This window comes from Coregonus lavaretus, assembly GCF_964263955.1.
Source record: "Coregonus lavaretus genome assembly, chromosome: 19".
Lineage (NCBI taxonomy): Eukaryota > Metazoa > Chordata > Actinopteri > Salmoniformes > Salmonidae > Coregonus > Coregonus lavaretus.
In genome coordinates this window covers 41,964,912-41,991,659 of record NC_140006.1, presented here as the reverse complement: position 1 = coordinate 41,991,659, position 26,748 = coordinate 41,964,912, and the positions used below count along the sequence as shown (strand labels likewise).

General features: G+C 42.3%; 1 protein-coding gene and 2 long non-coding RNA genes across 4 annotated transcripts in view; 1 reads left to right on the top strand and 2 right to left on the bottom strand.

The window, feature by feature from the left end:
• Nucleotides 1–6,894: 6,894 nt before the first annotated feature.
• LOC311146594 lies at nt 6,895–7,741 on the bottom strand. Its single transcript, XR_014614698.1, has 3 exons — nt 7,615–7,741; nt 7,099–7,210; nt 6,895–7,010 (listed from the first exon to the last, which is right to left on the bottom strand). It is a non-coding gene; the product is annotated as an uncharacterized lncRNA (long non-coding RNA).
• A 1,078-nt stretch (nt 7,742–8,819) lies between these two features.
• The window catches only part of LOC311147163 (ATP-dependent zinc metalloprotease YME1L1-like), a 35,818-nt gene continuing 17,889 nt past the window's right edge, over nt 8,820–26,748 (top strand). The window contains exons 1-2 of one of the 2 annotated variants that reach the window (XM_084183799.1): nt 8,820–8,997; nt 25,341–25,472. In XM_084183799.1, the coding sequence (XP_084039925.1) occupies nt 8,965–8,997; nt 25,341–25,472 (165 nt within the window). In that variant the 5' untranslated portion in view covers nt 8,820–8,964. The remainder of the gene's footprint in view (nt 8,998–25,340; nt 25,473–26,748) is intronic. The other variant, XM_084183800.1, reaches the window with a different exon arrangement.
• LOC311147165 lies at nt 9,913–24,301 on the bottom strand. The gene is made up of 3 exons (XR_014614761.1): nt 24,187–24,301; nt 12,475–14,175; nt 9,913–12,417 (listed from the first exon to the last, which is right to left on the bottom strand). It is a non-coding gene; the product is annotated as an uncharacterized lncRNA (long non-coding RNA).

Genomic DNA, 26,748 nt, shown 5'->3' with positions numbered 1-26,748 from the left:
GTCCCCTGGTCTTCTGGTCCCAGTGCCGTGAGAAAGGATGCTAAGCTTAGCAGAAACAGCTCAGAGCTGAGTGCAGTGGAGGTAGGAAGAAAACAGAGAGACATATGTACTGCCAGTTCCTTAATATGTTGTCTCTATATGTAATAGCAATTCACACGTAGGAGTGACAGGCAGACAGAGGAGCACAAGGAGAAGCAAAAACAGTTGGAGTGACAGACGGACAGACAGACACAGTGACAGCAGAGAAGATGCAGAGACAGATTGCACACAACAGGAAGGCAACAGAGGCCCAGTTATAGTTGTGAGTTGTATCTCCAGTGGTGCTTTTACATGTTGTAAATGTCTTAAACATGAGCTGGTTAAAAAGAGCTGGTTAAAAAAGGAGGACTGTTTCACCGGTCACTGGTAGAGTAAAAGTTGAGAAACACTGTACTATAGTTGCCTATGTTGTGTCAGTAGCATTACTGCCTGTTAGTGTAAGTGGGGGGGGGGGGTGTGACAGAAATGCCAGGGCTGAATTTTTGTCCCAGTCCGCCCCTGCTATATAGCCAACCTTATGGTTATAATAATAATAAATAATATGCCATTTAGCAGACGCTTTTATCCAAAGCGACTTACAGTCATGCGTGCATACATTTTTTTTTTTTTTTTTGTGTATGGGTGGTCCCGGGGATCGAACCCACTACCTTAGCGTTACAAGCGCCGTGCTCTACCAGCTGAGCTACAGAGGACCAATACTAAAGCATTATCCATAAGTTAAATTTCTAGCGGGACCTTTTGGAAGACTATACAGGAGGGCCTCTACGATTGTACCTGCTCATTAAAACCGAAAAATATCAACAAGTTCAGTAATTGGCCTAAGGTCAAATTGAGGACTACTGTTTTTATTTCATATTGTTAGCAGGGATATGAATTTACAGATTGTGCCTTTGAATCTAATGTCACACTATCATTCCCACTTCTGTTCACCGAGGACCAGATCTATAGCACGTTGATACAAATCTATCAGGAGCATGAATAAAGTTTGAGGGATTTTTTAAAGGAAAGAGTACAGTGCCTTCGGAAAGTATTCAGACCCCTTCACTTTTTCCACATTTTGTTACGTTACAGCCTTATTCTAAAATTGACTACGTTACAGCCTTATTCTAAAATTGACTACGTTACAGCCTTATTCTAAAATTGATTACATTGTTTTTTTCCTCATCAATCTACACACAATACCCCATAATGACAAAGCAAAAACAGGTCAGTTGAAATGTTTGCTAATTTATATAATATATACATTTACATAAGTATTCAGACCCTTTACTCAGTACTTTGTTGAAGCTCCTTTGGCAGCGATTACAGCCTTGAGTCTTCTTGGGTATGACGCTACAAGCTTGGCACACCTGTATTTGAGGAGTTTCTCCCATTCTTCTCTGCAGATCCTCTCAAGCTCTGTCAGGTTGAATGAAGAGCGTTGCTGCACAGCTATTTTCAGGTCTCTCCAGAGAAGTTCGATCAGGTTTAAGTCCTGGCTCTGGCTGGGCCACAAAAACAACTCGTTCATATAAACGATACTGAATGAGTTCTATAATAGACAATCCGTGCGATGCAAAAAACACTTATCATAAGCGAATCATATGTATTCTATGCTGCAATCACATGCAGTCAACCCCACACACACCCTTTGATATGGGCCCTACACAAAATACGATTTAAACTCAACTCAGCTGAATCTAAAATCGGGTTACAGCTAATTGTACTATTACCGGGTGAGTTTCCCCAAAAACATAAAATATCATGTTTAGCATTAAGATCATCATTCGTACAAGATGAACTTAGTGCTAAAGATGAACATAATAATGTTTTGGGGAAACTCACCAACCAGCAGTAGGGTTACTATGGTCATTATCTATAGACGTGTCCTTCGCCTCACCGTGCTTGTTGTGGAAGAAGGAATGTGAGGAGAGGTGGGAGGTCCTCCAGGCCTGTTGGCTGGGGCTGGATGAGGACAGCGCCCCCTGTTGACTCAGACGTGGTAACATAGCGCTCACTAGCTCGTCCATCTGCCCCACGCCCAGGTCAGACAGGCCAAGGTCCCTAAGGCTCCATGCGGGCTACGCATACAAATCACACGTTATTTGTCACATGCTTCATAAACAACAGGTGTAGACTAACAGTGAAATGCTGACTGACGGACCTTCACAACAATACAGAGAGAAAAACAGAGAACTAATAGAAAGATAATAACACCAGGAATAAATACACAATGAGTAACGATAACTTGGCTTTATACACGGGGTACCAGTACAGTACTGGTATATATAAAGTACAGGCGCACACACACAGAACACACTTTAAATGCTTTATTTGAATCCACAAATCATATTAAATTTTAAAAAGATTCAAACATTTCAAAGGTTACAGATACAGTGCCTTCGGAAAGTATTCAGACCCCTTGACTTTTTCCACATTTTGTTACGTTACAGCCTTATTCTAAACCAGATTAAATTGTTTTTTCCTCTCATCAATCTACACACAATACCCCATAATGACAAAAAGCAAAGCAAAAACTGGTTTTTAGAAATGTTTGCAAATGTATTATAAATAAAACACTGAAATATCACATTTACATAAGTATTCAGACCCTTTACTCAGTACTTTGTTGAAGCTCCTTTGGCAGCGATTACAGCCTTGAGTCTTCTTGGGTATGACGCTACAACCTTGGCACACCTGTATTTGAGGAGTTTCTCCCATTCTTCTCTGCAGATCCTCTCAAGCTCTGTCAGGTTGAATGGAGAGCGTTGCTGCACAGCTATTTTCAGGTCTCTCCAGAGAAGTTCGATCAGGTTTAAGTCCTGGCTCTGGCTGGGCCACTTAAGCACATTCAGAGACTTGTCCCGAAGCCACTCCTGCGTTGTCTTGGCTGTGTGCTTAGGGTTATTGTCCTGTTGGAAGGTGAACCTTCACTCCAGTCTGAGGTCCTGAGAGCTGGAAGGTGAACCTTCACCCCAGCCTGAGGTCCTGAGAGCTCTGGAGCAGGCTTTCATCAAGGATCTCTCTGTACTTTGCTCTGTTCATCTTTACCTCTATCCTGACTAGTCTGCCAGTCCCTGCCGCTGAAAAACATCCCCACAGCATGACTAACCCACAACGTTAGACACGGACACGAATGATCTGCTTGGCGTGTTGACACACTGGTGGTTTGTTGTGGCCGAGTATTGGTGTTAAACCGTGTTGTTAAGAGTCCAGCATGCTAGTTGGCTGTGGCTTCATATGACTAGGTGCCCTGGACGGTTTTCACAGAAGAATACTGTACCAAGTTAGCTAGCTGAATAAACTAAGTTAGTCTATTCCTAGAAAACATTGAACCGCTGTAATTTACAACAATTATAGTTAATGTCCCAAGTGGACATTCTCTATTTTTCCCCTGACCCATCTGTCTATCTCCTCATTTGAATTCCATGCTGTCACAGTCACTAGCTCATTTAAGCTTAATATCCTTGTCATTTATCGCCCTCCAGGTTCCCTTGGAGAGTTCATCAATGAGCTTGACAAGTTCCTTTCCTGAGGATGGCTCACCCCTCACAGTTCTGGGTGACTTCAACCTCCCTACGTCTACCTTTGACTCATTTCTCTCTGCCTCCTTCTTTCCACTCCTCTCCTCTTTTGACCTCACCCTCTCACCGTCCCCCCCTACTCACAAGGCAGGCAATACGCTTGACCTCATCTTTACTAGATGCTGTTCTTCTACTAATCTCACTGCAACTCCCCTCCAAGTCTCCGACCACTACTTTGTATCCTTTTCTCTCTCGCTCTCCTCCAACACTACTCACTCTGCCTCTACTCAGATGGTAATGCGCCGTCGCAACCTTCACTCTCTCTCTCTCCCGCTACTCTCTCCTCTTCCATCCTATCATCTCTTCCCTCTGCTCAATCCTTCTCCCTCCAATCTCCTGATTCTGCCTCCTCAACCCTCCTCTCCTCCCTTTCTGCATCCTTTGACTCTCTATGTCCCCTATCCTCCCGGCCGGCTCGGTCCACCCAAAAAAACAAAAAAAACATTGTAAAGTGGTTATCCCACTGGCTATAAGGTGAATGCACCAATTTGTAAGTCGCTCTGGATAAGAGTGTCTGCTAAATGACGTAAATGTAAATGTACATTCTGCCACCACCATCCTTGCCAGATTTCCTCCAGACGTGACGCTTGGCATTCAGGCCAAAGAGTTCAATCTTGGTTTCATCAGACCAGAGAATCTTGTTTCTCATGGTCAGAGTCTTTAGGTGCCTTTTGGCAAACTCCAAGCGGGCTGTCATGTGCCTTTTACTGAGGAGTGGCTTCCGTCTGGCCACTGATAAAGGCCTGATTGGTGAAGTGCTGCAGAGATGGTTGTCTTTCTGGAAGGTTCTCCCATCTCCACAGAGGAACTCTAGAGCTCTGTCAGTGACCATCGGGTTCTTGGTCACCTCCCTGACCAAGGCCCTTCTCCTCCGATTGCTCAGTTTGTCACTGTCAACTGTCGGACCTTATATAGACAGGTGTGTGCCTTTCCAAATCATGTCCAATCAATTGAATTTGAAAAAGAAAAGGAAAGCCGCACACTCTAGGAGCTCAGATGCAATCATTTAATATCCTAATAACCAACGTTTCCACAGACAAGCTGTCTTCATCAGGGTATAATGACAAACACTGCGGGTCACTAGTTTATATAGTGTCAAAGGACACACGCAGGTGTCTGTAATCATGGCCGGGTGTGGCCTAATAGCATTGGCCAATTCACAGATAAAAACAACATACAAAAAACAACATACAAAAAACATGGATAGCATATGATCATAGATACTTGGCTACATAGGCCCACAACATTTACAATGAATAGCAAAATCACAAGAATGGCTTCAAATCAAAGTCTACGTTGAGACCGAAGGGAGCAAGGGTCTTTAAATTAAAGATCCAGGCAGCCTCTCGTTTTAACAATATGTTGTCGAGGTCACCCCCTCTCCTAGGGAGGGTGACCTGTTCGATGCCGATATAACGTAGGGAAGAAGTCGAGTGGTTCGCTTCCAAAAAGTGGGCAGCGACTGGGTATGTCGAGTTTTTGCACCTAATGGTGCTACGATACTCCGAGATTCGTACTTTTAATTCGCGCTTTGTTTTACCCACATCATTTTTACCACAAGGACAAGTTATAAGATAAATAACTACCTTAGTGGAGCACGTAATAACACCTTTGATTGGGATCTGTTTCCCTGTTTGGGGGTGTTTGAAGGAACTACATTTGTAAGTGCCATTGTATTGAGCGCAGCCGTTACACTTGTAGTTTCCATCCGGTAGAGGCGCAAATAGACGTTGTGCAGGGATATTTAGGTGTGGTAAATCAGAGTTTACCATTTGATCTCTGAGATTTCTGCCCCGCGTAGACTTTGATTTGAAGCCATTCTTGTGATTTTGCTATTCATTGTAAATGTTGTGGGCCTATGTAGCCAAGTATCTATGATCATATGCTATCCATGTTTTTTGTATGTTGTTTTTATCTGTGAATTGGCCAATGCTATTAGGCCACACCCGGCCATGATTACAGAGACCTGCGTGTGTCCTTTGACACTGTATAAACTAGTGACCCGCAGTGTTTGTCATTATACCCTGATGAAGACAGCTTGTCTGTCGAAACGTTGGCATACCTGCCAACTTTTTAAAAAACCTTGGAGTGAGATTTTGTCCTGGGTCCGCCTGGGTCCTGCAGTCGGTGAAAAGCAATTGCACTGCCTGCGTCTCAGAACTGCGGCCGCCTTGATCTCATGAGGATATCGTTGCCCACGTGTGCATGACGTCAGAGAAAGTCGGGATCAAGTCGGACACAAATCTAACGAGCATGCATTGGGCGGTGATCGCCGGTGATCGATTCTGCGCAGACCTGGCTCATCTCAAATGAGCCTCTTGTCTATGATCTGTCGGCATGGTTATACTGGCCTGTGGCCTTCATGGAGGCCTTGATGATATCGGAGGGGGGCTCCCATTTGAAGCAGGGCTCCAGATTGGCCATCTTTATGGTCATTATTGAGGACAGGGTGCCATCCAATGCTAGGCTGTTTCTTCTCTTGGTTTTGTTCAGTCCCACAACTGAAAACACCCTCTCAGCATCTGCGTTTGCATGGGGAAACACCAGGACAAGCTTGGCGACGGCAGCAAGCCTCTCGAATTCTTTGGCTCCTGTCACCTATGGAAAATGCACCAAAACACAATGGAAAAACATACCTTGATTTTTGATTGATTAATACTGTAAGTATACTGTAGGTTGATCCATTAACAAAGTTCAGATAAAAACATGCATAATTTGCAACATGCATGACACATATATGCATGCAACAATTTTAAGCAACAGATGTAGCCACACCTGCCAAAAGGAAAGTCAAAAAATGAAAAAATGTTTACCTTATGCTTCCGGGTTGCCATTTCAGCCAAGAAGCTTACCATTTCAGTTTCGTCCTGCAGGGATATCATTGGCATGGTCTGATAATTTAGAAACTCCTCACCCAGAAGGTCATGCTCCTCTGGCCCATGGTATGGGAGGAGAGGAGATGGGGAAACCTATTTATGAAAGTCGAGTTACAAGTTGTTACGTTTTAGGTATATAGTCATCAACCAGCAGCAGTTCATACACATCTTTGAGGAGAAGCCACATAAGAATATCTCATGTGCAGTTTAGGAGTGAACACACCTCATCATAAAACACAGGGTATTTTAGCTAAGATGATAGACAATAATTAGAGAAAAAAAACTAACCTTTCAACAAAGTACAGGACATCTTTGATGTCACTTTCAGCCCTTTGCCGTACATCTACAAATTGTGCGTGCTTGATCAGTGGCTCTTCCAGTGGCAGCTTCTTAAGTGCATAGTCCACAGCACTTGTCAGGAAACACAACACAGCTTCATGGAATGAATCCACCTGCTGTGGTGTGATGTCACCCTCGTCGAGTAATCTGTTAAATTTAGCCCTGGTTGTGAACCCAATGTTCAACTTTCTTCCTGTCACAGATACAGCATATCGGTATAAGGTACAAGGCTAAATATCACATATCACAGTGTTTGATCATAATAATAGTCAAATACTAACCTGGTAAATGGTTTGCCTTTTCTTTAAAGGCAATTTCACAAGGCTCCTCATGGCACTGCAGAGCTGCTGGAACCATAAACTTGGAACATAGCTTGCGTACGAATTTCACCATCTATAACAGACATTTACAAAAATAGTAGGTGAAACCTGTTTTAGAGGATCCCTGCAGATATCAGCAAGAAACACAGAATGGAAAAAAACAGCAAAATCCAATCCCACCTCATCATGTAACAAAAATATTGATGACTGCTCTCTCTGAAGTAGTAAGTTGAAAGAAGTGAAAGTTGGTACACTTCTGTCATGGGGTCAGTGAATGTCTGCACAAGTCTACTTCTATTGCACACATTTCCTGTTTTTATGTTAAATTCTTTGGAATACATTTTACCTGTTCGAAATCAGCTGAGTTTGCATTCACCACACTAAATCATGTTCACACGCACAAACAAATAATTTATTTCAAGATTTTAAGTTTAAGAGAGTGAGTACTCAATTGGACGACATTTCATTGTTACATACCTAGTCTCAGCTCAGCTTCTTATCAGACTTCTTGAGGTAGTGACCGTTTCTTCTCCTGTTGTCTTTTTCTGTCGCTAACTTCGGGGTGCAGCGCATATGGTTCAGTGGCGCTCATCAGCGCCATCTACCGTCGGGGAGTTTGAAAAAAGGAACGAAAGAGGCTCGGCCGATTTTTTTTGCGTGAGAAATTGGATGTGTGGCGTGAATGCGTGTGAAAACAGGCAAAAACGTGTGTCACACGGCGAAAGCGTGAGAGTTGGCAGCTCTGCGTTGGTTATTAGGATATTAAATTATTGCATCTGAGCTCCTAGTGTGCGGCTTTCCTTTTCTTTTCTTTTAAAAGTGTTTGACGCCGTCAGCCAGCACCTCGCCTAAATAGGTGTGCGTTTCTTTCGCCTTTATCTCAATCAATTGAATTTACCACAGGTGGACTCCAATTAAGTTGTAGAAACATCAAGGATGATCAATGGAAACAGGATACACCTGCGCTCAATTTCGAATCTCATAGCAAAGGGTCTGAATACTTATGTAAATAAGGTATGTTTTTAATTTTTAATAAATTTGCAAAAATGTCTAAAAACCCGTTTTTGCTTTGTCATTATGGGGTATTGTGTGTAGATTGCTGAGGATTTTTGTTTATTTAATCCAGTTTAGAATAAGGCTGTAAAGTAACAAAATGTGGAAAAAGTCAAGGGGTCTGAATACTTTCCGAAGGCACTGTATGTTCCTTGTTTCTTGTGTCAGATTGATCATCATTACTCTGTGTATAGTTGCCAAATGAAATATGCTTTTGCAAGAGCATTTGGGGACAATACATTTTATATGTACTGGTCAAATATTATTATTATTATTAATATTTAGTCATATTTATATTTTCCACAAATGTTGTGATAAGAGTAATTTGTGTTTAGGCTACTTTATCATTTGGATTGGTATGTTATTGATATGCAATCTTGCCCTATTTAGGTATAGCATGCATTGGCCTAAAATAATAATTAATAATATAAATGATCCATTGATTCAGGCTAGCTATATAGCTCCAAAATATTATGTTGATCTCATGGAATCATTGCATTCATACTTACAGCTCCATCCATTTATGCATATCTGCCCAGCCTTACTATGTTATCAAACGAAGTGTCGGTGTTGACGTTGACTGAATAACGAATTAAGGATTGTGGCTTTAAGCATTTACCCCGGTTGGCAATTACAAAAATAGTGAAATATCCGGTTGACATTTATAACACTGTCTGGACAGGAGTTTTCAGTGAAGGAACGAGAAACAAGGGCAAGGACATTTCGGAAAGGAACCTCGAAACACATTGTTGGCCTGTCTAGAGAGTATTGGGAATGTTTTCCTTGTCAACAACGGTCCAACCACAGGTAAAGAAAAGTAGCTAGCTAGCTAGCTTACTTTAATGTGTCAGCTAGCCATTGACAGTAGCTTAGTGTTGATGTTTACCAGTTACAGTAACTAGCTAGCCGTTATGCTAAGTTAACCTTAGCTAGCTGTCAATCCAGTCATTCCTTTCTTCGCAAATAGCGATGTCTATAGGTAGTGCTGTTGACCCCAAAATATAGTTATTGTGCAGTTTGAGGGATATCTTATCAATTTCACTAGGGTTTTAAAAGATACCTTCACCTGCCCACGGCCGTTGCTAGCTAGATGAGTTAACATTAGCTAACGTTATTTCCTACTGCAGAAAAGCAGCGGTGTTAGAAACTGCGTCAGTCAGTGTGGCACTGCCCAGGGTTTGTGGTCTCATTGGGTAGTTGCAGCAATCTAGCTAATTAACACAGCTAGCCTATTAAGAGGCAGTCAGTGGTCTGCAGAATATTATTCCCGAGGGCCTTTATTTTAGTGCAGCTGTGCTGTAGGGGAGGCGATAGCTAGCTGGCTGAACTTGATGACTGATTGTTGTATTAAAATAATGTAGCTAGTCAGTTGTTGGTGTTGTGGCACCTGTGTAGTCTATATTGGTTTGATCCTCATGAGTAGAGCTACTTCAGACGAGTCCATATGGAGGGGGTGGTAGGTAGCCCAGAGGTTAGAGAAGCAGACTGGAGGGTTGCTGGTGTGAAACTTGGCATGGGCAATAAGGTAGACAGACTGTCAACTAGAGTGCTGCTGGTGTCAAATCCCAGGTACCATCTCCTGCCGGTGTGCCCTTGAGCAAGGCATTTTACTCCTACACAGCTCCAGGGGTGCTGGATTAGCTGATAGCCAACTGACCGCAATCTGATTTTCAAACATGTACGATACAGTGGAAAGCCATGTACTGAATAAGAACAGAAGAATGGACCTTTTTGCTTTTTATTGAGATTAAAAAACCATGAAATGTAATACATTTGACATTTTATTGCAGTAAACTTACACGATTTAGTCACAAACACGACTCATTCATACTACCCTCAGACATTAAAATGTCACCTACAGACGATAAATTATTATAGAAAATGTTGACTAAAATGTGAAGACTCAATTGATAAAGGAGACTAAAACCTAGAAAAATCTCACACAAGCTAAACCATTTGAAATGTTACTCCTCTGTGCCCGGTTTTCCAAAAGCATTTTAAGGCTAAGTTCATTAGAACCATAGGATCCTATGGTTCTAACGATGAACTTGGCCATAAGATGCTTTTGAGAAACCGGGCCCAGGTTCTATCAAAAAGTAGTGATCAGGACTGACAGCCAACAAAGTACAGTAGTCTAAATCCTAAAGATCTGAGTAACGTTTATAAGAAAACCTCAAGGATGATATTGGTGAGCAAAATCCTCACAGAAGTGAATATATGTACGTCTTAATGGATACATTTTAGGGATGTTGGATTGAATTGAAAGTTGCACAGTCCAGATAACAATAACCGTTTTAACCACATAAAAGGTGAAGAATGCAATAATAACAAAAATATAAACGCAACATGAGTTGTCCAGGTGGCTGGTTTTAGACAGGCGAAGAAGCCGGATGTGGAGGTCCTTGGTTGGCGTGGTTACAGGAGGTCTGCGGTTGTGAGGCCGGTTGGACCTACTGCTAAATTCTCTAAAATGACATTGGAGGTGGCTTATGGTAGAGATATAAACATTGAATTCTCTGGCAACAGCTCTGGTGAACATTCCTGTAGTCAACGTGGTCCTCTGTAGCTGTGGTCCTCTGTAGCTCAGCTGGTAGAGCACGGCGCTTGTAACGCCAAGGTAGTGGGTTCGATCCCCGGGACCACCCATACACAAAAATGTATGCACGCATGACTGTAAGTCGCTTTGGATAAAAGCGTCTGCTAAATGGCATATTATATTATAACATGGCAATTGCACACTCCTTCAAAACTTGAGACAACTTGTGACAAAACTGCACATTTTAGAGTGGCCTTTTATTGTCCCCAGCACAAGGTGTACCTGTGTAATGATCATGCTGTTTAATCAGCTTCTTGATATGCCACACCTGTCAGGTGGATGGATTTATCTTAGCAAAGGAGCAATGCTCACTAAACAGGGATGTAAACCAATTTGCACAATATGAGAGAAATACGCTTTTTGTGCGTATGTACATTTTCTGAGATCTTTTATTTCAGCTCATGAAACACGGGACCAACACTTTTTACATGCTGCATTTATATTTTGCTTATGTGTATGTTCATGAGTTATCACCCCAATAGGAAACTGCACGATCAGATGAGGGTGGCCATACAAAACAATCAGGCTTTACCGGAACACACATTTCTACAAACTAGTGGAACTATGAAGGGGTACTGTCGCTGGCTAGGCTGTTGCCAAACGCCATCCTGTTTATGGCCCAGATAAAGCTATTGCAGTCACTGGGGGTAACTGGCTTAATGGTGACTTCTGTATATTTTCCCCCAGTTTCAATTTCCTCATCTCATCCTCCCTCCCAGTTTCATCTTCCTGATCACTTTCTTCCACTGGTGGAAATCCTGCTTCCTCTGGAGGTTCACCGTTGGCCTTATCCTGCTCTGCCTCCCCCTCAACCTTGTCTGCTGCACTAGGGGGACCATCATAGACGGGGGGCTTGGTGGCATCCTCCGTCTTGTGTGGGCTGCCTCTTTCCCTAGGCTCAGTGACTGGAGGATCATCGCAGAGATGGATACGCGGCCTTCCGAGGGGCCGCCTTGGTTGGCTTTCTTCTTTTTTTCTATTCTCTTCCAGCTTGGGTGTTAGGCTCTTCTTTGGCCTACCCCTTTTCGATTCAACTTTACTGGGCCGGCCACGCTTATTAGGGGAGGGGTCAACTGGTTTTCGCTGTTGGCTATGCAGCGGCTTGCCAATCATCTTGGGTTGCGTAAACACTGATCCTTTAGGCCTACCTCTCTTAGGTGTTATGGGGCTTGCACCTAACTTGGAAACTGATCCTTTAGGCCTACCTCTCTTAGGTGTTATGGGGCTTGCACCTAACTTGGAAACGGATCCTTTAGGCCTACCTCTCTTAGGTGTTATGGGGCTTGCACCTAACTTGGAAACGGATCCTTTAGGCCTACCTCTCTTAGGTGTTATGGGGCTAAAACCCAACTTGGAAACTGATCCTTTAGGCCTACCTCTCTTAGGTGTTATGGGGCTAAAACCCAACTTGGAAACTGATCCTTTAGGCCTACCTCTCTTAGGTGTTATGGGGCTAAAACCCAACTTGGAAACTGATCCTTTAGGCCTACCTCTCTTAGGTGTTATGGGGCTAAAACCCAACTTGGAAACTGATCCTTTAGGCCTACCTCTCTTAGGTGTTATGGGGCTAAAACCCAACTTGGAAACTGATCCTTTAGGCCTACCTCTCTTAGGTGTTATGGGGCTTGCACCTAACTTGGAAACGGATCCTTTAGGCCTACCTCTCTTAGGTGTTATGGGGCTTGCACCTAACTTGGAAACTGATCCTTTAGGCCTACCTCTCTTAGGTGTTATGGGGCTTGCACCTAACTTGGAAACGGATCCTTTAGGCCTACCTCTCTTAGGTGTTATGGGGCTTGCACCTAACTTGGAAACGGATCCTTTAGGCCTACCTCTCTTAGGTGTTATGGGGCTAGCACAGAGAAAGCTAGTGCGGTCACTGGGGGTAACTGGCTTCTTGGGGTCTTCTCTATATTCTTCCACCTTCCCAGTTTCATCTTCCTGATCACTTTCTTCTACTGGTGGAAATCCTACTTCCTTGCTTCTTTCTTTGGAGTGGAAGGAGCGTTTGACTGGAGGTTCACTGTTGGCCTTATCCTGCTCTGCCTCCCCCTTAACCTTGTTTGCTGCACTAGGGGGACGGCCCCTTTTCCGTGGGGTAACATCATAGACGGGGGGCTTGGTGGCATCCTCAGTCTTGCGTGGGCGGCCTCTTCCCCTAGGCTCAGTGACTGGAGGATCATCGCAGAGATAGATACGCGGCCTTCCGCTTGGCCTTCTTGGTTGGTTTTCCAGTTTCTTTAGCTCTTCTTCATCTGGTGTTAGGATCTTCTTTGGCCTACCCCTTTTCAATTCAACTTTACTGGGCCGGCGACACTTAGAGGAAGGGTCAACCATTTCTCGGGGTCGGCCTCGCGACAGCTTGCCCATCACCTTCAGCATCTTGGGTTGCGTAAACACTGATCCTTTAGGCCTACCCCTCTTCAGTGTTATGGGGCTAAAACCCAACTTGGAAACTGATCCTTTAGGCCTACCTCTCTTAGGTGTTATGGGGCTTGCACCTAACTTGGAAACGGATCCTTTAGGCCTACCTCTCTTAGGTGTTATGGGGCTTGCACCTAACTTGGAGACTGATCCTTTAGGCCTACCTCTCTTAGGTGTTATGGGGCTTGCACCTAACTTGGAGACTGATCCTTTAGGCCTACCTCTCTTAGGTGTTATGGGGCTAGCACAGAGAAAGCTAGTGCGGTCACTGGGGGTAACTGGCTTCTTGGGGTCTTCTCTATATTCTTCCACCTTCCACTTTTCACTTTCTTCATCCACCCTCCCAGTTTCATCTTCCTGATCACTTTCTTCTACTGGTGGAAATCCTACTTCCTCGCTTCTTTCTTTGGAGTGGAAGGAGCATTTGACTGGAGGTTCACTGTTGGCCTTATCCTGCTCTGCCTCCCCCTTAACCTTGTTTGCTGCACTAGGGGGACGGCCCCTTTTCCGTGGGGTAACATCATAGACGGGGGGCTTGGTGGCATCCTCAGTCTTGCGTGGGCGACCTCTTTCCCTAGGCGCAGTGACTGGAGGATCATCGCGTGGATAGATACGAGGCCTTCCTGGTTTTCGGGGTCGGCCTCGCGGCAGCTTGCCTATCACCTTGATTTTCGTAAACACGGATCCTTTAGGCCTACCTCTCTTAGGTGTTGAGGGGTTACCATTAGACAAGGATTTATGGGACTTGGAGACTGATCCATTTTTGGACGACCTAACCGTTCCCCTTTTAGGTGTTGTGAGGTTCCCATTGGACAAGGCATTATCTGACTCCTCTTCACTGCCAGCAGCATCCACCTGCACTTCTTCAGAATTGGTTGACTCTTCTTCCACCTCCATTCCTTCTATTCTTTCAACCTGGTTCATTGCCATTCTCCGATGGACCTGTGATCTTCAGGGGCACCGCACTGTAAAATACATTTGACATGGTTACTTATAAAAAATATTTGTAAATTGCCTCAATGAAAGACAAATCTATCCTAAGAGAATTATTCTCAATGACTCCATACAATTATTAGGACAGCAATAAGGTTAGTGATTTGAAATCAGAAATGACATTAAAAGCATCAATAAGTTGGTTTACCGATACGGTTTGTGGTAAAGGCCTACCTAACCATAGGAAAGTATTGTTTACCCAACATTTTAGAGAGCCTCTGTACCCAAGGTAAAATTAGTTTTATATTGGATATCATTTTCTCTCATCCATAGCTATTGAACCAAGCATGCCATGACAATGAAAATGGTATATTTTGAATCAGGGAGGGTGGAGAACAATTTATTTTTTGTGTTCTCCACCTTCCCCTGATTCAGAATATACATTTTAAAGCTATTGACGAGACAAAACCAAATATCCAATATAAAAAACTAACTTTACCTCTGTGCCAAACCTTTTAGCCCATATTGACGATATAATCTTCTGGCCGGGGGAGTTCTGTTAAGAGCCCCGGCGCTCGTTATACGTTATAAATGTTGAAACGCATTATATAATAATAATAATAATAATATAATAATAATAATAAGCCATTTAGCAGACGCTTTTATCCAAAGCGACTTAGTCATGTGTGCATACATTTTTACTAGGGGTGTAACGATTCATCTACTACATCGATGTATCGATTTATATTCATATGATCCAACTACATCGATCTGTGCGCGGCGAGTTGGCCTTTTGGACAACATATATCGATCTAACATCGTTTTAAAATGTAATAAATCGATTGTATCGATACTAGGAAATAACCCATTGGATTTAAGCACGTCAGACTTTATATGCAGGGGTGCACATAACTGGTACGCAGATACGCAAGCGCGACAAAAATCAGGAATGCGTAATGCCACTTGTGTTACTACGCGCCTTTGCGTACTTGACCGATCTTCTCATCTAACCTTACACATGACATGTTGCTTGTCAACTACTGTCAGGGATGTCCAAAAAGCAACAGACATTAAGCAGCCTTTTTGGCGTTTCGCCACCTACAAAGAAACACCAACTGGAGCCAGAGCCGAAGAAAATACTTTTTTCGGAAAAGTGGCTCCAAGATGTGCAGTGGCTTGAAGCTAACGATGAGCGCACTGAAATGTGGTGCAAGATTTGCCACTCAAATCCACATCTAGCAGACAAAACAGGTGCATTTTATAAAGGCTCAAAGAATTTCAACCATCCTTTATTTGACCAACATGAAAAGAGCAAGGAGCACACGAATGTGACGCAAGCCATTGCTAAAAGCTAGCCGAGAATAAATGCATAAAGCTAAACACGCACGTCCCATGTCTTCCTATTCTGAGGATGTTCCTTTACTGAATGCTTTTTGATGGATCTGAGGACATCACAAAAACTGAGCAGGAAATAGTTTACATTGGGTCTGTGTCCAGCAACGGAGAGTTTACTTCGGACTTTATTGGACTGATTGAATTGGGTGCTGACCGAACCGCACAGGCCATAACAGACGGACTTGTGAGACTTTTCCAGGACACAGGCTTGGATGACTAGACAAAGTTGGTCGCTGTGTGCACAGACGGGGCTGCTGTCAACGTAGGTATGGGTAAGTTTCATAATACCAGATGGTCTGCATGGAGGCATGAAACACTGTTAAAAATATCAAGACTATTGCCAGCCATTAAAATGCAACTGGTTACCAGGTATTTATTTCAGTCACACTGGTTGAATTTTTGGCTAAAAGGTTACTGAATCGATTTCAAGTCACTGAATCGTTTCGGATCGTATCGTTCTAAATGAACCAATATCGTCCTTGAATCGTATCGACAACCACGAATCGTGATACAAATCGAATCGTTGTTAAAACGAATCGTTACACCCCACATTTTTACGTATGGGTGGTCCCGGGGATCGAACCCACTACCCTGGGCGTTACAAGCGCCATGCTCTACCAATTGAGCTACAGAGGACCACATTACTTGCTGTAAGGTTTTGGGAAAACATAAGGAGCGTTTCTTTTAGATAAGCGAGAAATAATCAATTTTTAAAAAGGTTAAATAACTAACTAACTACACTCCTTTTATAGGGTCAGGGTTCCCAAACGGCTATATTTCCATGTCACAGCGCTTGGTTACAGAAAACAGACACGTACCTGTGCTAATTTGGCTATCTGCGTCGCCGAACACCTGTGTGTAAACAGAAGGCTGATGCCACAAACGTGTCGTCACTGAAAAATACTGTTGGCTGCAACTGGTTAAAACTGGTGTTAACAGTAAGTGTATATTTTAGCATTTGAGTTATTTTGATGTGATATGAAAGTAGAGGGCTTTGTTTCTAGAACCGTACCGCAATTGAGAATCGATTCACGTTTAGATGGGAGTATTTGGTTGTTTTGGCTGCCAGAACCAATTGGCCTCTAAACAGAACATGGTAAGGTCCTTGGACTATAAAAGGTGTAATGTTAGGCTCCTTTAGTCCATTATTGGGCTATCGCCTACCTACAGGGCAGTTGTGCCGCACATTTTCACACAACAAAAGTTAAGGCTGAGCTAGCTAACGTTAGCAGGGTGCGAATTACAGGGGAGCCGGGGGGCTCAGCTCCCCTGAATGAGACATTAGCTCCCCTAAATGCAACATTTACATTACATTTTAGTCATTTAGCAGACGCTCTTATCCAGAGCGACTTACACAACCCTGGCGTTGCAAGCGCCATGCTCTACCAACTGAGCTACACGGGGCATAATGAGCTTTAGGGGATACAGGATGCAACAAAAGTCAAACTTTGGAGGGGGCTATAAATAATGCTAATTTAACCATTCTCCTATTTGTTTAAAATGCAGTGGTAAATATGTTTGTTGTAAATATGAAGAGAAAAAAAAAATCTTCCAAATGAAACAAACATCATGGTTTAAACCATTTATATCTACAGTACCAGTCAAAAGTTTGGACACACCTACTGATTCAAGGGTTTTTCTTTATTTGGACATTTCTACATTGTAGAGTAATGGTGAAGACATCAAAATATGAAATAACACATATGGAATCATGTAACCCAAAAAGTGTTAAAATATATTTATTCAAAATATTTTATTCTTCAAATAGCCACCCTTTGCCTTGATGACAGCTTTAAACACTCTTGGCATTCTCTCAACCAGCTTCATGATGTAGTCACCTGGAATGCATTTCAATTAACAGTAGTGCCTTGTTAATTTGTGGAATTTCTTTCCTTAATGCGTTTGAGCCAATCAGTTGTTGTGACAAGGTAGGGGTGGTATACGGAAGATGGTCTTATACCAAATAGGCCATATTAGGGCAAGAACAGCTCAAATAAGCAAAGAGAAACAACAGTCCATCATTACTTGAAGACATGAATGTCAGTCAATCTGGAAAATTAAGAACTTTGACATTTTAAATCAAGTGCAGTTGCATCAAGCGCTATGATGAAACTGGCTCTCATGAGGACCGCCACAGGAAAGGAAGACCCAGAGTTACCTCTGCTGCAGACGATAAGTTCATTAGAGTTAACTGCACTTTAGATTGCAGCCCAAATAAATGCTTCACAGAGTTCAAGTAGCAGACATCAACATCAACTGTTCAGAGGAGACTGTTCATGGTCGAATTGCTGCAAAGAAACTACTACTAAAAAGGACACCAAAAAGAAGAAGAGACTTGCTTGGGCCAAGAAACACACACAATGGACATTAGACCGGTGGAAATCTGTCCATGAGTCCAATTTTGAGATTTTTGCTTCCAACCGCCATGTCTTTGTGAGACACAGAGTAGGTGAATGGTTGGACCGCAGAGTGAAGGAAAAGCAGCCAACAAGTGCTCAGCATATGTGGGAACTCCTTCAAGACTGTTGGAAAAGCATTCCAGGTGAAGGTAGTTGAGAGAGTACCAAGAGTGTGCAAAGCTGTCATCAAGGCAAAGGGCGGCTACTTTGAAGAATCTCAAATATAACGTTTAACACTTGTGTGGTTACGACATGATTCCATATGTGTTATTTCAAAGTTTGTCTTCACTATTATTCTACAATGTAGAAAATAGTAAAAATAAAGAAATCCTTGAATGAGTAGGTGTCCAAACTTTTGACTGGTACTGTACGTGGCTGCACAAAGTCTCCCTGTCCATGAATGGTACTGTAGAATTCTATCGCTGGCTAGACAACATCACTGGTAGTGCTGAATTTTGGTCCAAGCTGAGCTCCTTTAAAACTCTGATTTTCATTTCTACTTCTTAATTTTCTCCATTTGTTTGCCATGTGTCCTTAATAAAAAAAATTAAAATAAAAGAGCCTTTATTCCAATGCATTCGATTTCTGTTGATTTATCATTGTTTGCTTTTGTCAGTCAGCTGTTTAGAGCGCTCATTGCTTTGTTTTTCAGGGGCGCCGCAAATATTGGCGTTCAGAAGTAGATATTTAGACACCAACGCACATCCAATAAGTACAGTGGGGGAAAAAAGTATTTAGTCAGCCACCAATTGTGTAAGTTCTCCCACTTAAAAAAGATGAGAGGCCTGTAATTTTCATCATAGGTACACGTCAACTATGACAGACAAATTGAGGGGGAAAAAATCTAGAAAATCACATTGTAGGATTTTTTATGAATTTATTTGCAAATTATGGTGGAAAATAAGTATTTGGTCACCTACAAACAAGCAAGATTTCTGGCTCTCACAGACCTGTAACTTCTTCTTTAAGAGGCTCCTCTGTCCTCCACTCGTTACCTGTATTAATGGCACCTGTTTGAACTTGTTATCAGTATAAAAGACACCTGTCCACAACCTCAAACAGTCACACTCCAAACTCCACTATGGCCAAGACCAAAGAGCTGTCAAAGGACACCAGAAACAAAATTGTAGACCTGCACCAGGCTGGGAAGACTGAATCTGCAATAGGTAAGCAGCTTGGTTTGAAGAAATCAACTGTGGGAGCAATTATTAGGAAATGGAAGACATACAAGACCACTGATAATCTCCCTCGATCTGGGGCTCCACGCAAGATCTCACCCCGTGGGGTCAAAATGATCACAAGAACGGTGAGCAAAAATCCCAGAACCACACGGGGGGACCTAGTGAATGACCTGCAGAGAGCTGGGACCAAAGTAACAAAGCCTACCATCAGTAACACACTACGCCGCCAGGGACTCAAATCCTGCAGTGCCAGACGTGTCCCCCTACTTAAGCCAGTACATGTCCAGGCCCGTCTGAAGTTTGCTAGAGTGCATTTGGATGATCCAGAAGAGGATTGGGAGAATGTCATATGGTCAGATGAAACCAAAATAGAACTTTTTGGTAAAAACTCAACTCGTCATGTTTGGAGGACAAAGAATGCTGAGTTGCATCTAAAGAACACCATACCTACTGTGAAGCACGGGGGTGGAAACATCATGCTTTGGGGCTGTTTTTCTGCAAAGGGACCAGGACGACTGATCCGTGTAAAGGAAAGAATGAATGGGGCCATGTATCGTGAGATTTTGAGTGAAAACCTCCTTCCATCAGCAAGGGCATTGAAGATGAAACGTGGCTGGGTCTTTCAGCATGACAATGATCCCAAACACACCGCCCGGGCAACGAAGGAGTGGCTTCGTAAGAAGCATTTCAAGGTCCTGGAGTGGCCTAGCCAGTCTCCAGATCTCAACCCCATAGAAAATCTTTGGAGGGAGTTGAAAGTCTGTGTTGCCCAGCGACAGCCCCAAAACATCACTGCTCTAGAGGAGATCTGCATGGAGGAATGGGCCAAAATACCAGCAACAGTGTGTGTGAACCTTGTGAAGACTTACAGAAAACGTTTGACCTGTGTCATTGCCAACAAAGGGTATATAACAAAGTATTGAGAAACTTTTGTTATTGACCAAATACTTATTTTCCACCATAATTTGCAAATAAATTCATAAAAAATCCTACAATGTGATTTTCTGGATTTTTTTCTCATTTTGTCTGTCATAGTTGACGTGTACCTATGAAAATGACAGGCCTCTCGTCTTTTTAAGTGGGAGAACTTGCACAATTGGTGGCTGACTAAATACTTTTTTCCCCCACTGTATATGTTAATGACGGTAGGCCTATAGTTGACTCTTTTGGATAGAAGCATTCGATTTTGCAATGGCATAGGCCTACATTTATTTTGGATTTGTGCGCCCATGAGAAGTGTTTATGGCGAAACATAATGAAATGTTACGTAGGCATAGTTACACTCACAGTGCACTTTCCAAGATCTCCAAGATCCAGAATTCGTACAGGGTTTAAGTTTAATTGTTAAATGCTTAATAATGACATAACTGTCATTAATGTAAGGAAAGAAAGGTAGTATTTTTATGTCACATGATCTGTGAAGACTCCAAGCATTCAATTAATGAATTATGGACAACTCATGAACTAGGGTGTAAACATGTTGTTTTTATTCAACCGTTGTAGGCCTATTATATTGAATGTAGGTTACATATTCTGCGTGTGTTTGTGTGTAAAAATTGCCTAGGCTGAGAGGGTAGGCTACCGGCAGTGGAGTAGGACTAGTGGAGGGTAAACGGAAGTAAACGCTGTTTACCCACGTTTTTCAGAAAAATGCATTGAAAGTATAGGGAGCGTTACTTTTTCCCCCCCACCACGACCGGAAATCAGAGTTTACCCACCAATGTTTACCCCCCCGTGTAGCTCCGTTGGTAGAGCATGGCATTTGCAATGCCAGGGTTGTGAGTTTGATTCCCACAGGGGGGCCAGTATGAAAATGTATGCACTCACTAACTATAAGTCGCTCTGGATAAGAGCGTCTGCTAAATGACTAAAATGTAAAAACAAAATGTATTTTCAAGGCAATGAGCAAATTTCAGGTCTGCTGAGCAAAAAACGGAACATTAAATTCTGTGCAACTTCCAGCGCGCGTTTACTGTGAACACTGAGGCTATACCCGCTTTAAGTTAGTTAACAGTAGCCATGTAGGCTACTTGATCATAATGTAGGCCTACCAGAGTGGCCTACCACCAAAAACCATGGAGAAAATGTATCCCATAACATTTGAACATGGAAATAGCTGCTCTGTCATTCAGCCGACAGTAAAAGCCAATGTATTGTGTTAAATGTAGGCTTGACATTAACCTGTTTATCCACTTGTCCTTCAGACAAGGAGGTGACAAATGTTGTTGGATGCAAGAAACCACTTTACAAAATAAAATGCATTATTATTCCCATACCCTTATTACAGAGGATCAGACATTATGCTACCCTCTGCCTATTGGCTACTTAGCTTATTCAAGCAGGTCTCAAAATACAACACTGCCCCTTTTAAGACAAAAAAAGCTCTTTACCTGACTCGCTTGTCAAAGAGGTCTAGAAATATACACGTTTTGTGCTCTTGTAGGGAGCAATCACTCCCCTATTGCTGACTACAAATGATATATAACTGGGCTAATAACTCACTAACTACATTTTACATTTACATCATTTAGCAGACGCTCTTATCCAGAGCGACTTACAAATTGGACTAGCAAAGGATATGAACAAAATGTGCACAGGTGGCTACATGCAGCTCTCGCTTTGATCTCAAAACAAGCGCATCTACTCATGACCGCTCATGCTGTAAACACAGTCCAGTTCAAAGTAAATGGCACAGATCCATATATGGCAATGGTCTATTTGCATATAGGCCTACTGCAGCTCTGATTGTTTGTGCCACACCGGTCTGTATAGAGTACGGGCTGAGTTGTGCATGTCAACACAATAGAATCCTACTCCGATGTGTTCTGCCTACAACAAAATATCTTGCATAGTTCGTTTTTGTTTCAGTATGTTGCATTGAAAGTGGCTAATATTGTGTTGATTCGATCACAATTGCCACAGTAAAGGGAAACGTTGATGGTGTTAACAGGAAAAACTCCAGAATAGTGGTCAACAACCTTTTCTGAGTTAAGATAACGGAGTCAAAATACAAGCCGAGATCTACCACTCAGATTTTTTTTTATGACTTAAAACGTAAGCCTGTGCAACATTAACCAATTCAAAACAATACTGTATCAATGAAGTTTGTGCAGTAAGCTATAGACCCAATACATAATCACAGCATATTGGATTGCTTGAATTGCCCTGCCAATGCATTGTTCGGGCCATAAAAATAAAAAAAACTTCAACATCATTTTAGGTAGGCTATATAATCACAACGGTAATAGATCTGTTGTTGTATTACTTGTGAAGCACAGCTGAGTGAGCATACATTTAAATAATATGCTTTTTATTTTACTGGGCTGATGGTGCCTGCATCAGACTGAGGTTTTGCCTCAACATCCCTCCACTCTCCTTTACCAAAAAAGGGACACAGTCTTCCAGATGATGGTGAAACTCAAGTCGCACCGCATTATTTCTGCCTCATGCACAATTTCATGTTGTTACTCCTATGAACAGAGAAAGTGAAATATTCTTCCATATTTAAAAAAGACCCAAGCCGCAAATAACGCAAGAGTACAAATACCCTTTCCTACTCATTCATTACAGCTGCAGTGCTTGTTGTAGTGCTGAGTCGAACTAGGAAGAACGCACATTTTATGGCTTAGAAAAGTGTTGAATACAATGTGTTGACAGTGCTAAGTAAGAACTTTAACAAACTCACTCATAAAAACAGAATATCTTTGCTGTATTCGTTGACAGTCTCTCTCGTAAGGGTTTTAAACGTTTTGAAATCTCACAATATCAACTTTGCTGTAGCTTTATTTTATGCTTGCTACGTTACTGCAGACACGGTCATCTGAGCCATGCGTTTGGCCAGCGGTAGACCTATAGTGCACTTGATTTGCTCTCTGGACCCGCCGGGAAGGCAGTGTTTCGCTAAACGGGTGCACCTAACGAAAACAGCCCGAGACGAATACAAAAATAAAAATAGGAACAAGACTTTATCGTTGGGTTTTTTACAGAAATGTTTGGCTCGTGCATCTCTCTGTGGGATAATATTCCTGCACGGCATTCTCCGGGCAACAGTTTAGAGGGAAAACTGTTTCCCACCAAAAATGTTTTTACCACTACGTCACTGGCTACGGTTAGGCCTATTTGAAGTTCATGGCAATACACATTGTAGCCTAGCCTTGTAAATTCACCGTCCCGTTTTCAGCCCCATTTCAGGTCTCCAGACTTTACAGGCTACATAAAAGTATCATTTGTCGTCAAGACTCATCAATTAATGCATTCGCCGAATGTCATTAGGCACACTTGTGTTTAGTAAACAGATGACTATTTCCATTCATATGAAATGGCGCGAGTGTACATACAATGCACTGATTGGATGCTGGGATTATTTTGGAGTGGACGAACATGCACAGGTAGCTTGCTTTCTGAAGTGATTTGTTTGACAAACATTAAGACATGACTGGTTGTGTTCATGCCAAATTAAAAGGTAATTCATTTTCACGTCGTTATTATTAGGCCCGTAAGACCCCGAATGTCACGATGTAGTTCGCACTCTGAACATTAGCAGTGTGGCTAACGTTACACCATGTTAATGACGTTCAACGTTTTATGATTTCAAATGCCTTTACATGGCATACATGTCCACATTGTGTTATTCTACCCACACAACACACTTCTTCCACAAGCAACAAAACAGTATGATGAGAAAAGGCTTATGCAGAAGCCCGGTTTGCTAAACGCAAGTTGTTTCTCTAACGTTAACGCTACTGATGTTAGCAAGACCACAGATGTAAGGGGAAACATTTGTGACCGACATTAGCAGACTAGCCAGCCAGCTCGTAACGTTTTTAGCCTCAACAGTGCCGACAGAATTGTAGGTTACACAAAAGTATATATGGTAATAAAGCTAGCGGTAGCCAGGTTGGATAATCAATTATGCTAGCTATCTTACGTTAACTAGCTAGTCAGTTAACCAGCTTAGCTAGCTGGCTACGTTAGCTAGTAACACGTTGTTAGTTAGCTAGTTATATTAGTTCCTTGATTGCTAGTTGGCGTCTAACGTTGTTAGTTGAATAAAAATAGACGGCATTACCTTGGGGAAATCCTTCGTTTCACCACACGAAGCTTGAGAAATGGTTCTTTGTCGTTGTTGTTAGCTACCACGCCTGCGAATAATAGCTAAAGAAACCGTATTTGAATTTGCAACCGCTTCCGGTCCACCACGGTTAATTTAACTAAATGCAAATTATACTCTTTTCAGTTCCGATTCTACCACAGACAAAATAGGTTCGTAATCAGGATCTTTGATTCTACTTTGTTCTCCTTCTGTGGGGTTTCATGACGGTTGGCGTGATTTGTTCTGCTCATAGTATTTACAATAGGATACTGGCCATGATTACTTTATATGATATACACCATGATCAGTGGTGGAAAAAGTACCCAATTGTCATACTTTAGTAAAAGTAAAGCTACCTTAATAGAAAATGAATCAAGTAAAATTGAAAGTCACCCAGTAAAAATACTACTTGAGAAAAGTCTAAAAGTATTTGGTTTTAAATATACTTAAGTATCAAAAGTAAAAGTATACATCATTTCAATTTCCTTATATTAAGCAAACCAGAAGGCACCATTTTCTTGTTTTTTAAATTTACGTATAGCCAGGGGCACACTTTACAAATGAAGCATGTGTTTAGTGAGCCCGCCAGATCAGAGGCAGTAGGGTTGTTCTCTTGATAAGTGCGTGAATTGGACAATTTTCCTGTCCTCCTAAGCCTTCAAAATGTAACGAGTACTTTTGGGTGTCAGGGAAAATGTATGGAGTAAAAAGTACATTATTTTCTTTAGGAATATAGGGAAGTAATAGTTCTCAACAATTATAAATATTAAAGTACAGATACCAAAAAAAACGACTTAAGTAGTACTTTAAAGTATTTTTACTAAAGTACTTTACACCACTGACCATAATTTAAAAAAACACCCATAACATGTATTTTCATAAATAACTTATATAATAACTATATGTAAGCTATATATTCTTCCTCCTCCTTCCTTCTATCCTTCCTTCCTTGTTTCCTTCCTTCCTTTCCTATAATAAGATACTTTGGGAAGAGTCCCACATTGTGCATGACTGTGTTTGTGTTGTGTGGGACACCGTTTTTAAATTGGTCTTGCCCAATTTGTAGTTTCATACTAAACAGCAATTAGTGTGTTTTAGCTGATGTCTTCCTGTTGTGTTTCGCCTGGCAGGTCACTGTTCCCCTGAGTCAACTGATCAATGCCCTCCAATACCTGAAGACCGCAGTGGGCAGCAGCAGCAGTGCCACTGCTGAACCTCAGCACAGAGAGCATGCCTCTGAACAGGACTTGCAGAGCACAGAGGTACGCACACAGCCTACAGCTTGCAGATCTGCCAAGAACCAAGGCAAAGCAGCTGGCAATACTGCTCTGTCCAGCTGTCATGGGCAACCTAGCTATATGGAAAATAAAGGGTTTTCTGTATCCATAAGTGGCATGTAACTATGTGTTGTTTTTATCGCACTGCTTTGCTTTATCTTGGCCAGGTCGTAGTTGTAAATGAGAACCTGTTCTCAATTGTAAATGAGAACTTGTTCTCAACTGGCTTACTTGGTTAAATAAAGGTGAAATAAAAAATAAAATAAAATGTACAGTGCTTTCGGAAAAGTATTCAGACCTCTTGACTTTTTCCACATTTTGTTACATTACAGCCTTATTCTAAAATTGATTTAAAAAATAATCTCATCAGTTGACACACAATACCCCATAATGACAAATCAAAAACAGGTTTTTAGCAATTTTTGCTAATTTATTCCCAATAAAAACAGCTATCTTATTTACAGTATTCAGACCCTTTGCTATGAGACTCAAAATTCAGCTCAGGTGCACCCTGTTTCCATTGATCATCCTTGAGTTGTTTCTACAACTTGATTGGAGTCCACCTGTGGTAAATTCAATTGATTGGACATGATTTGGAAAGGCACACACGTGTATATAAAAGGTCCCACAGTTGACAGTGCATGTCAGAGCAAAAACCAAGCCATGAGGTTGAAGGAATTGTCCGTAGCGCTCCGAGACAGGATTGTGTCGAGGCACAGATCTGGGGAAGGGTACCAAAAAATGTCTGCAGCAATGAAGGTCCCCAAGAACACAGTGGAAGAAGTTGGAACCTCCAAGACTCTTCCTAGAGCTGGCCGCTCGGCCAAACTGAGCAATCGGGGGAGAAGGGCCTTGGTCAGGGAGGTGACCAAGAACCCGATGGTCACTCTGACAGAGCTCAAGAGTTCCTCTGTGGAGCTGGGACAACCTTCCAGAAGGACAACCATCTCTGCAGCACTCCATCAATCAGGCCTTTATGGTAGAGTGGCCAGACAGATGCCACTCTTCAGTAAAAGGCACATGACAGCCTACTTGGAGTTTGCCAAAAGGCACCTAAAGACTCTCAGACCATGAGAAACAAGTTTCTCTGGTCTGATGAAACCAAGATTGAACTCTTTGGCCTGAATGCCAAGCGTCACGTCTGGAGGAAACCTGGCACCATCCCTACGGTGAAGCATGGTGGTGGCAGAATCATGCTGTGGGGATGTTTTTCAGCGGCAGAGACTGGGAGACTAGTCAGGATCGAGGGAAAGATGAACGG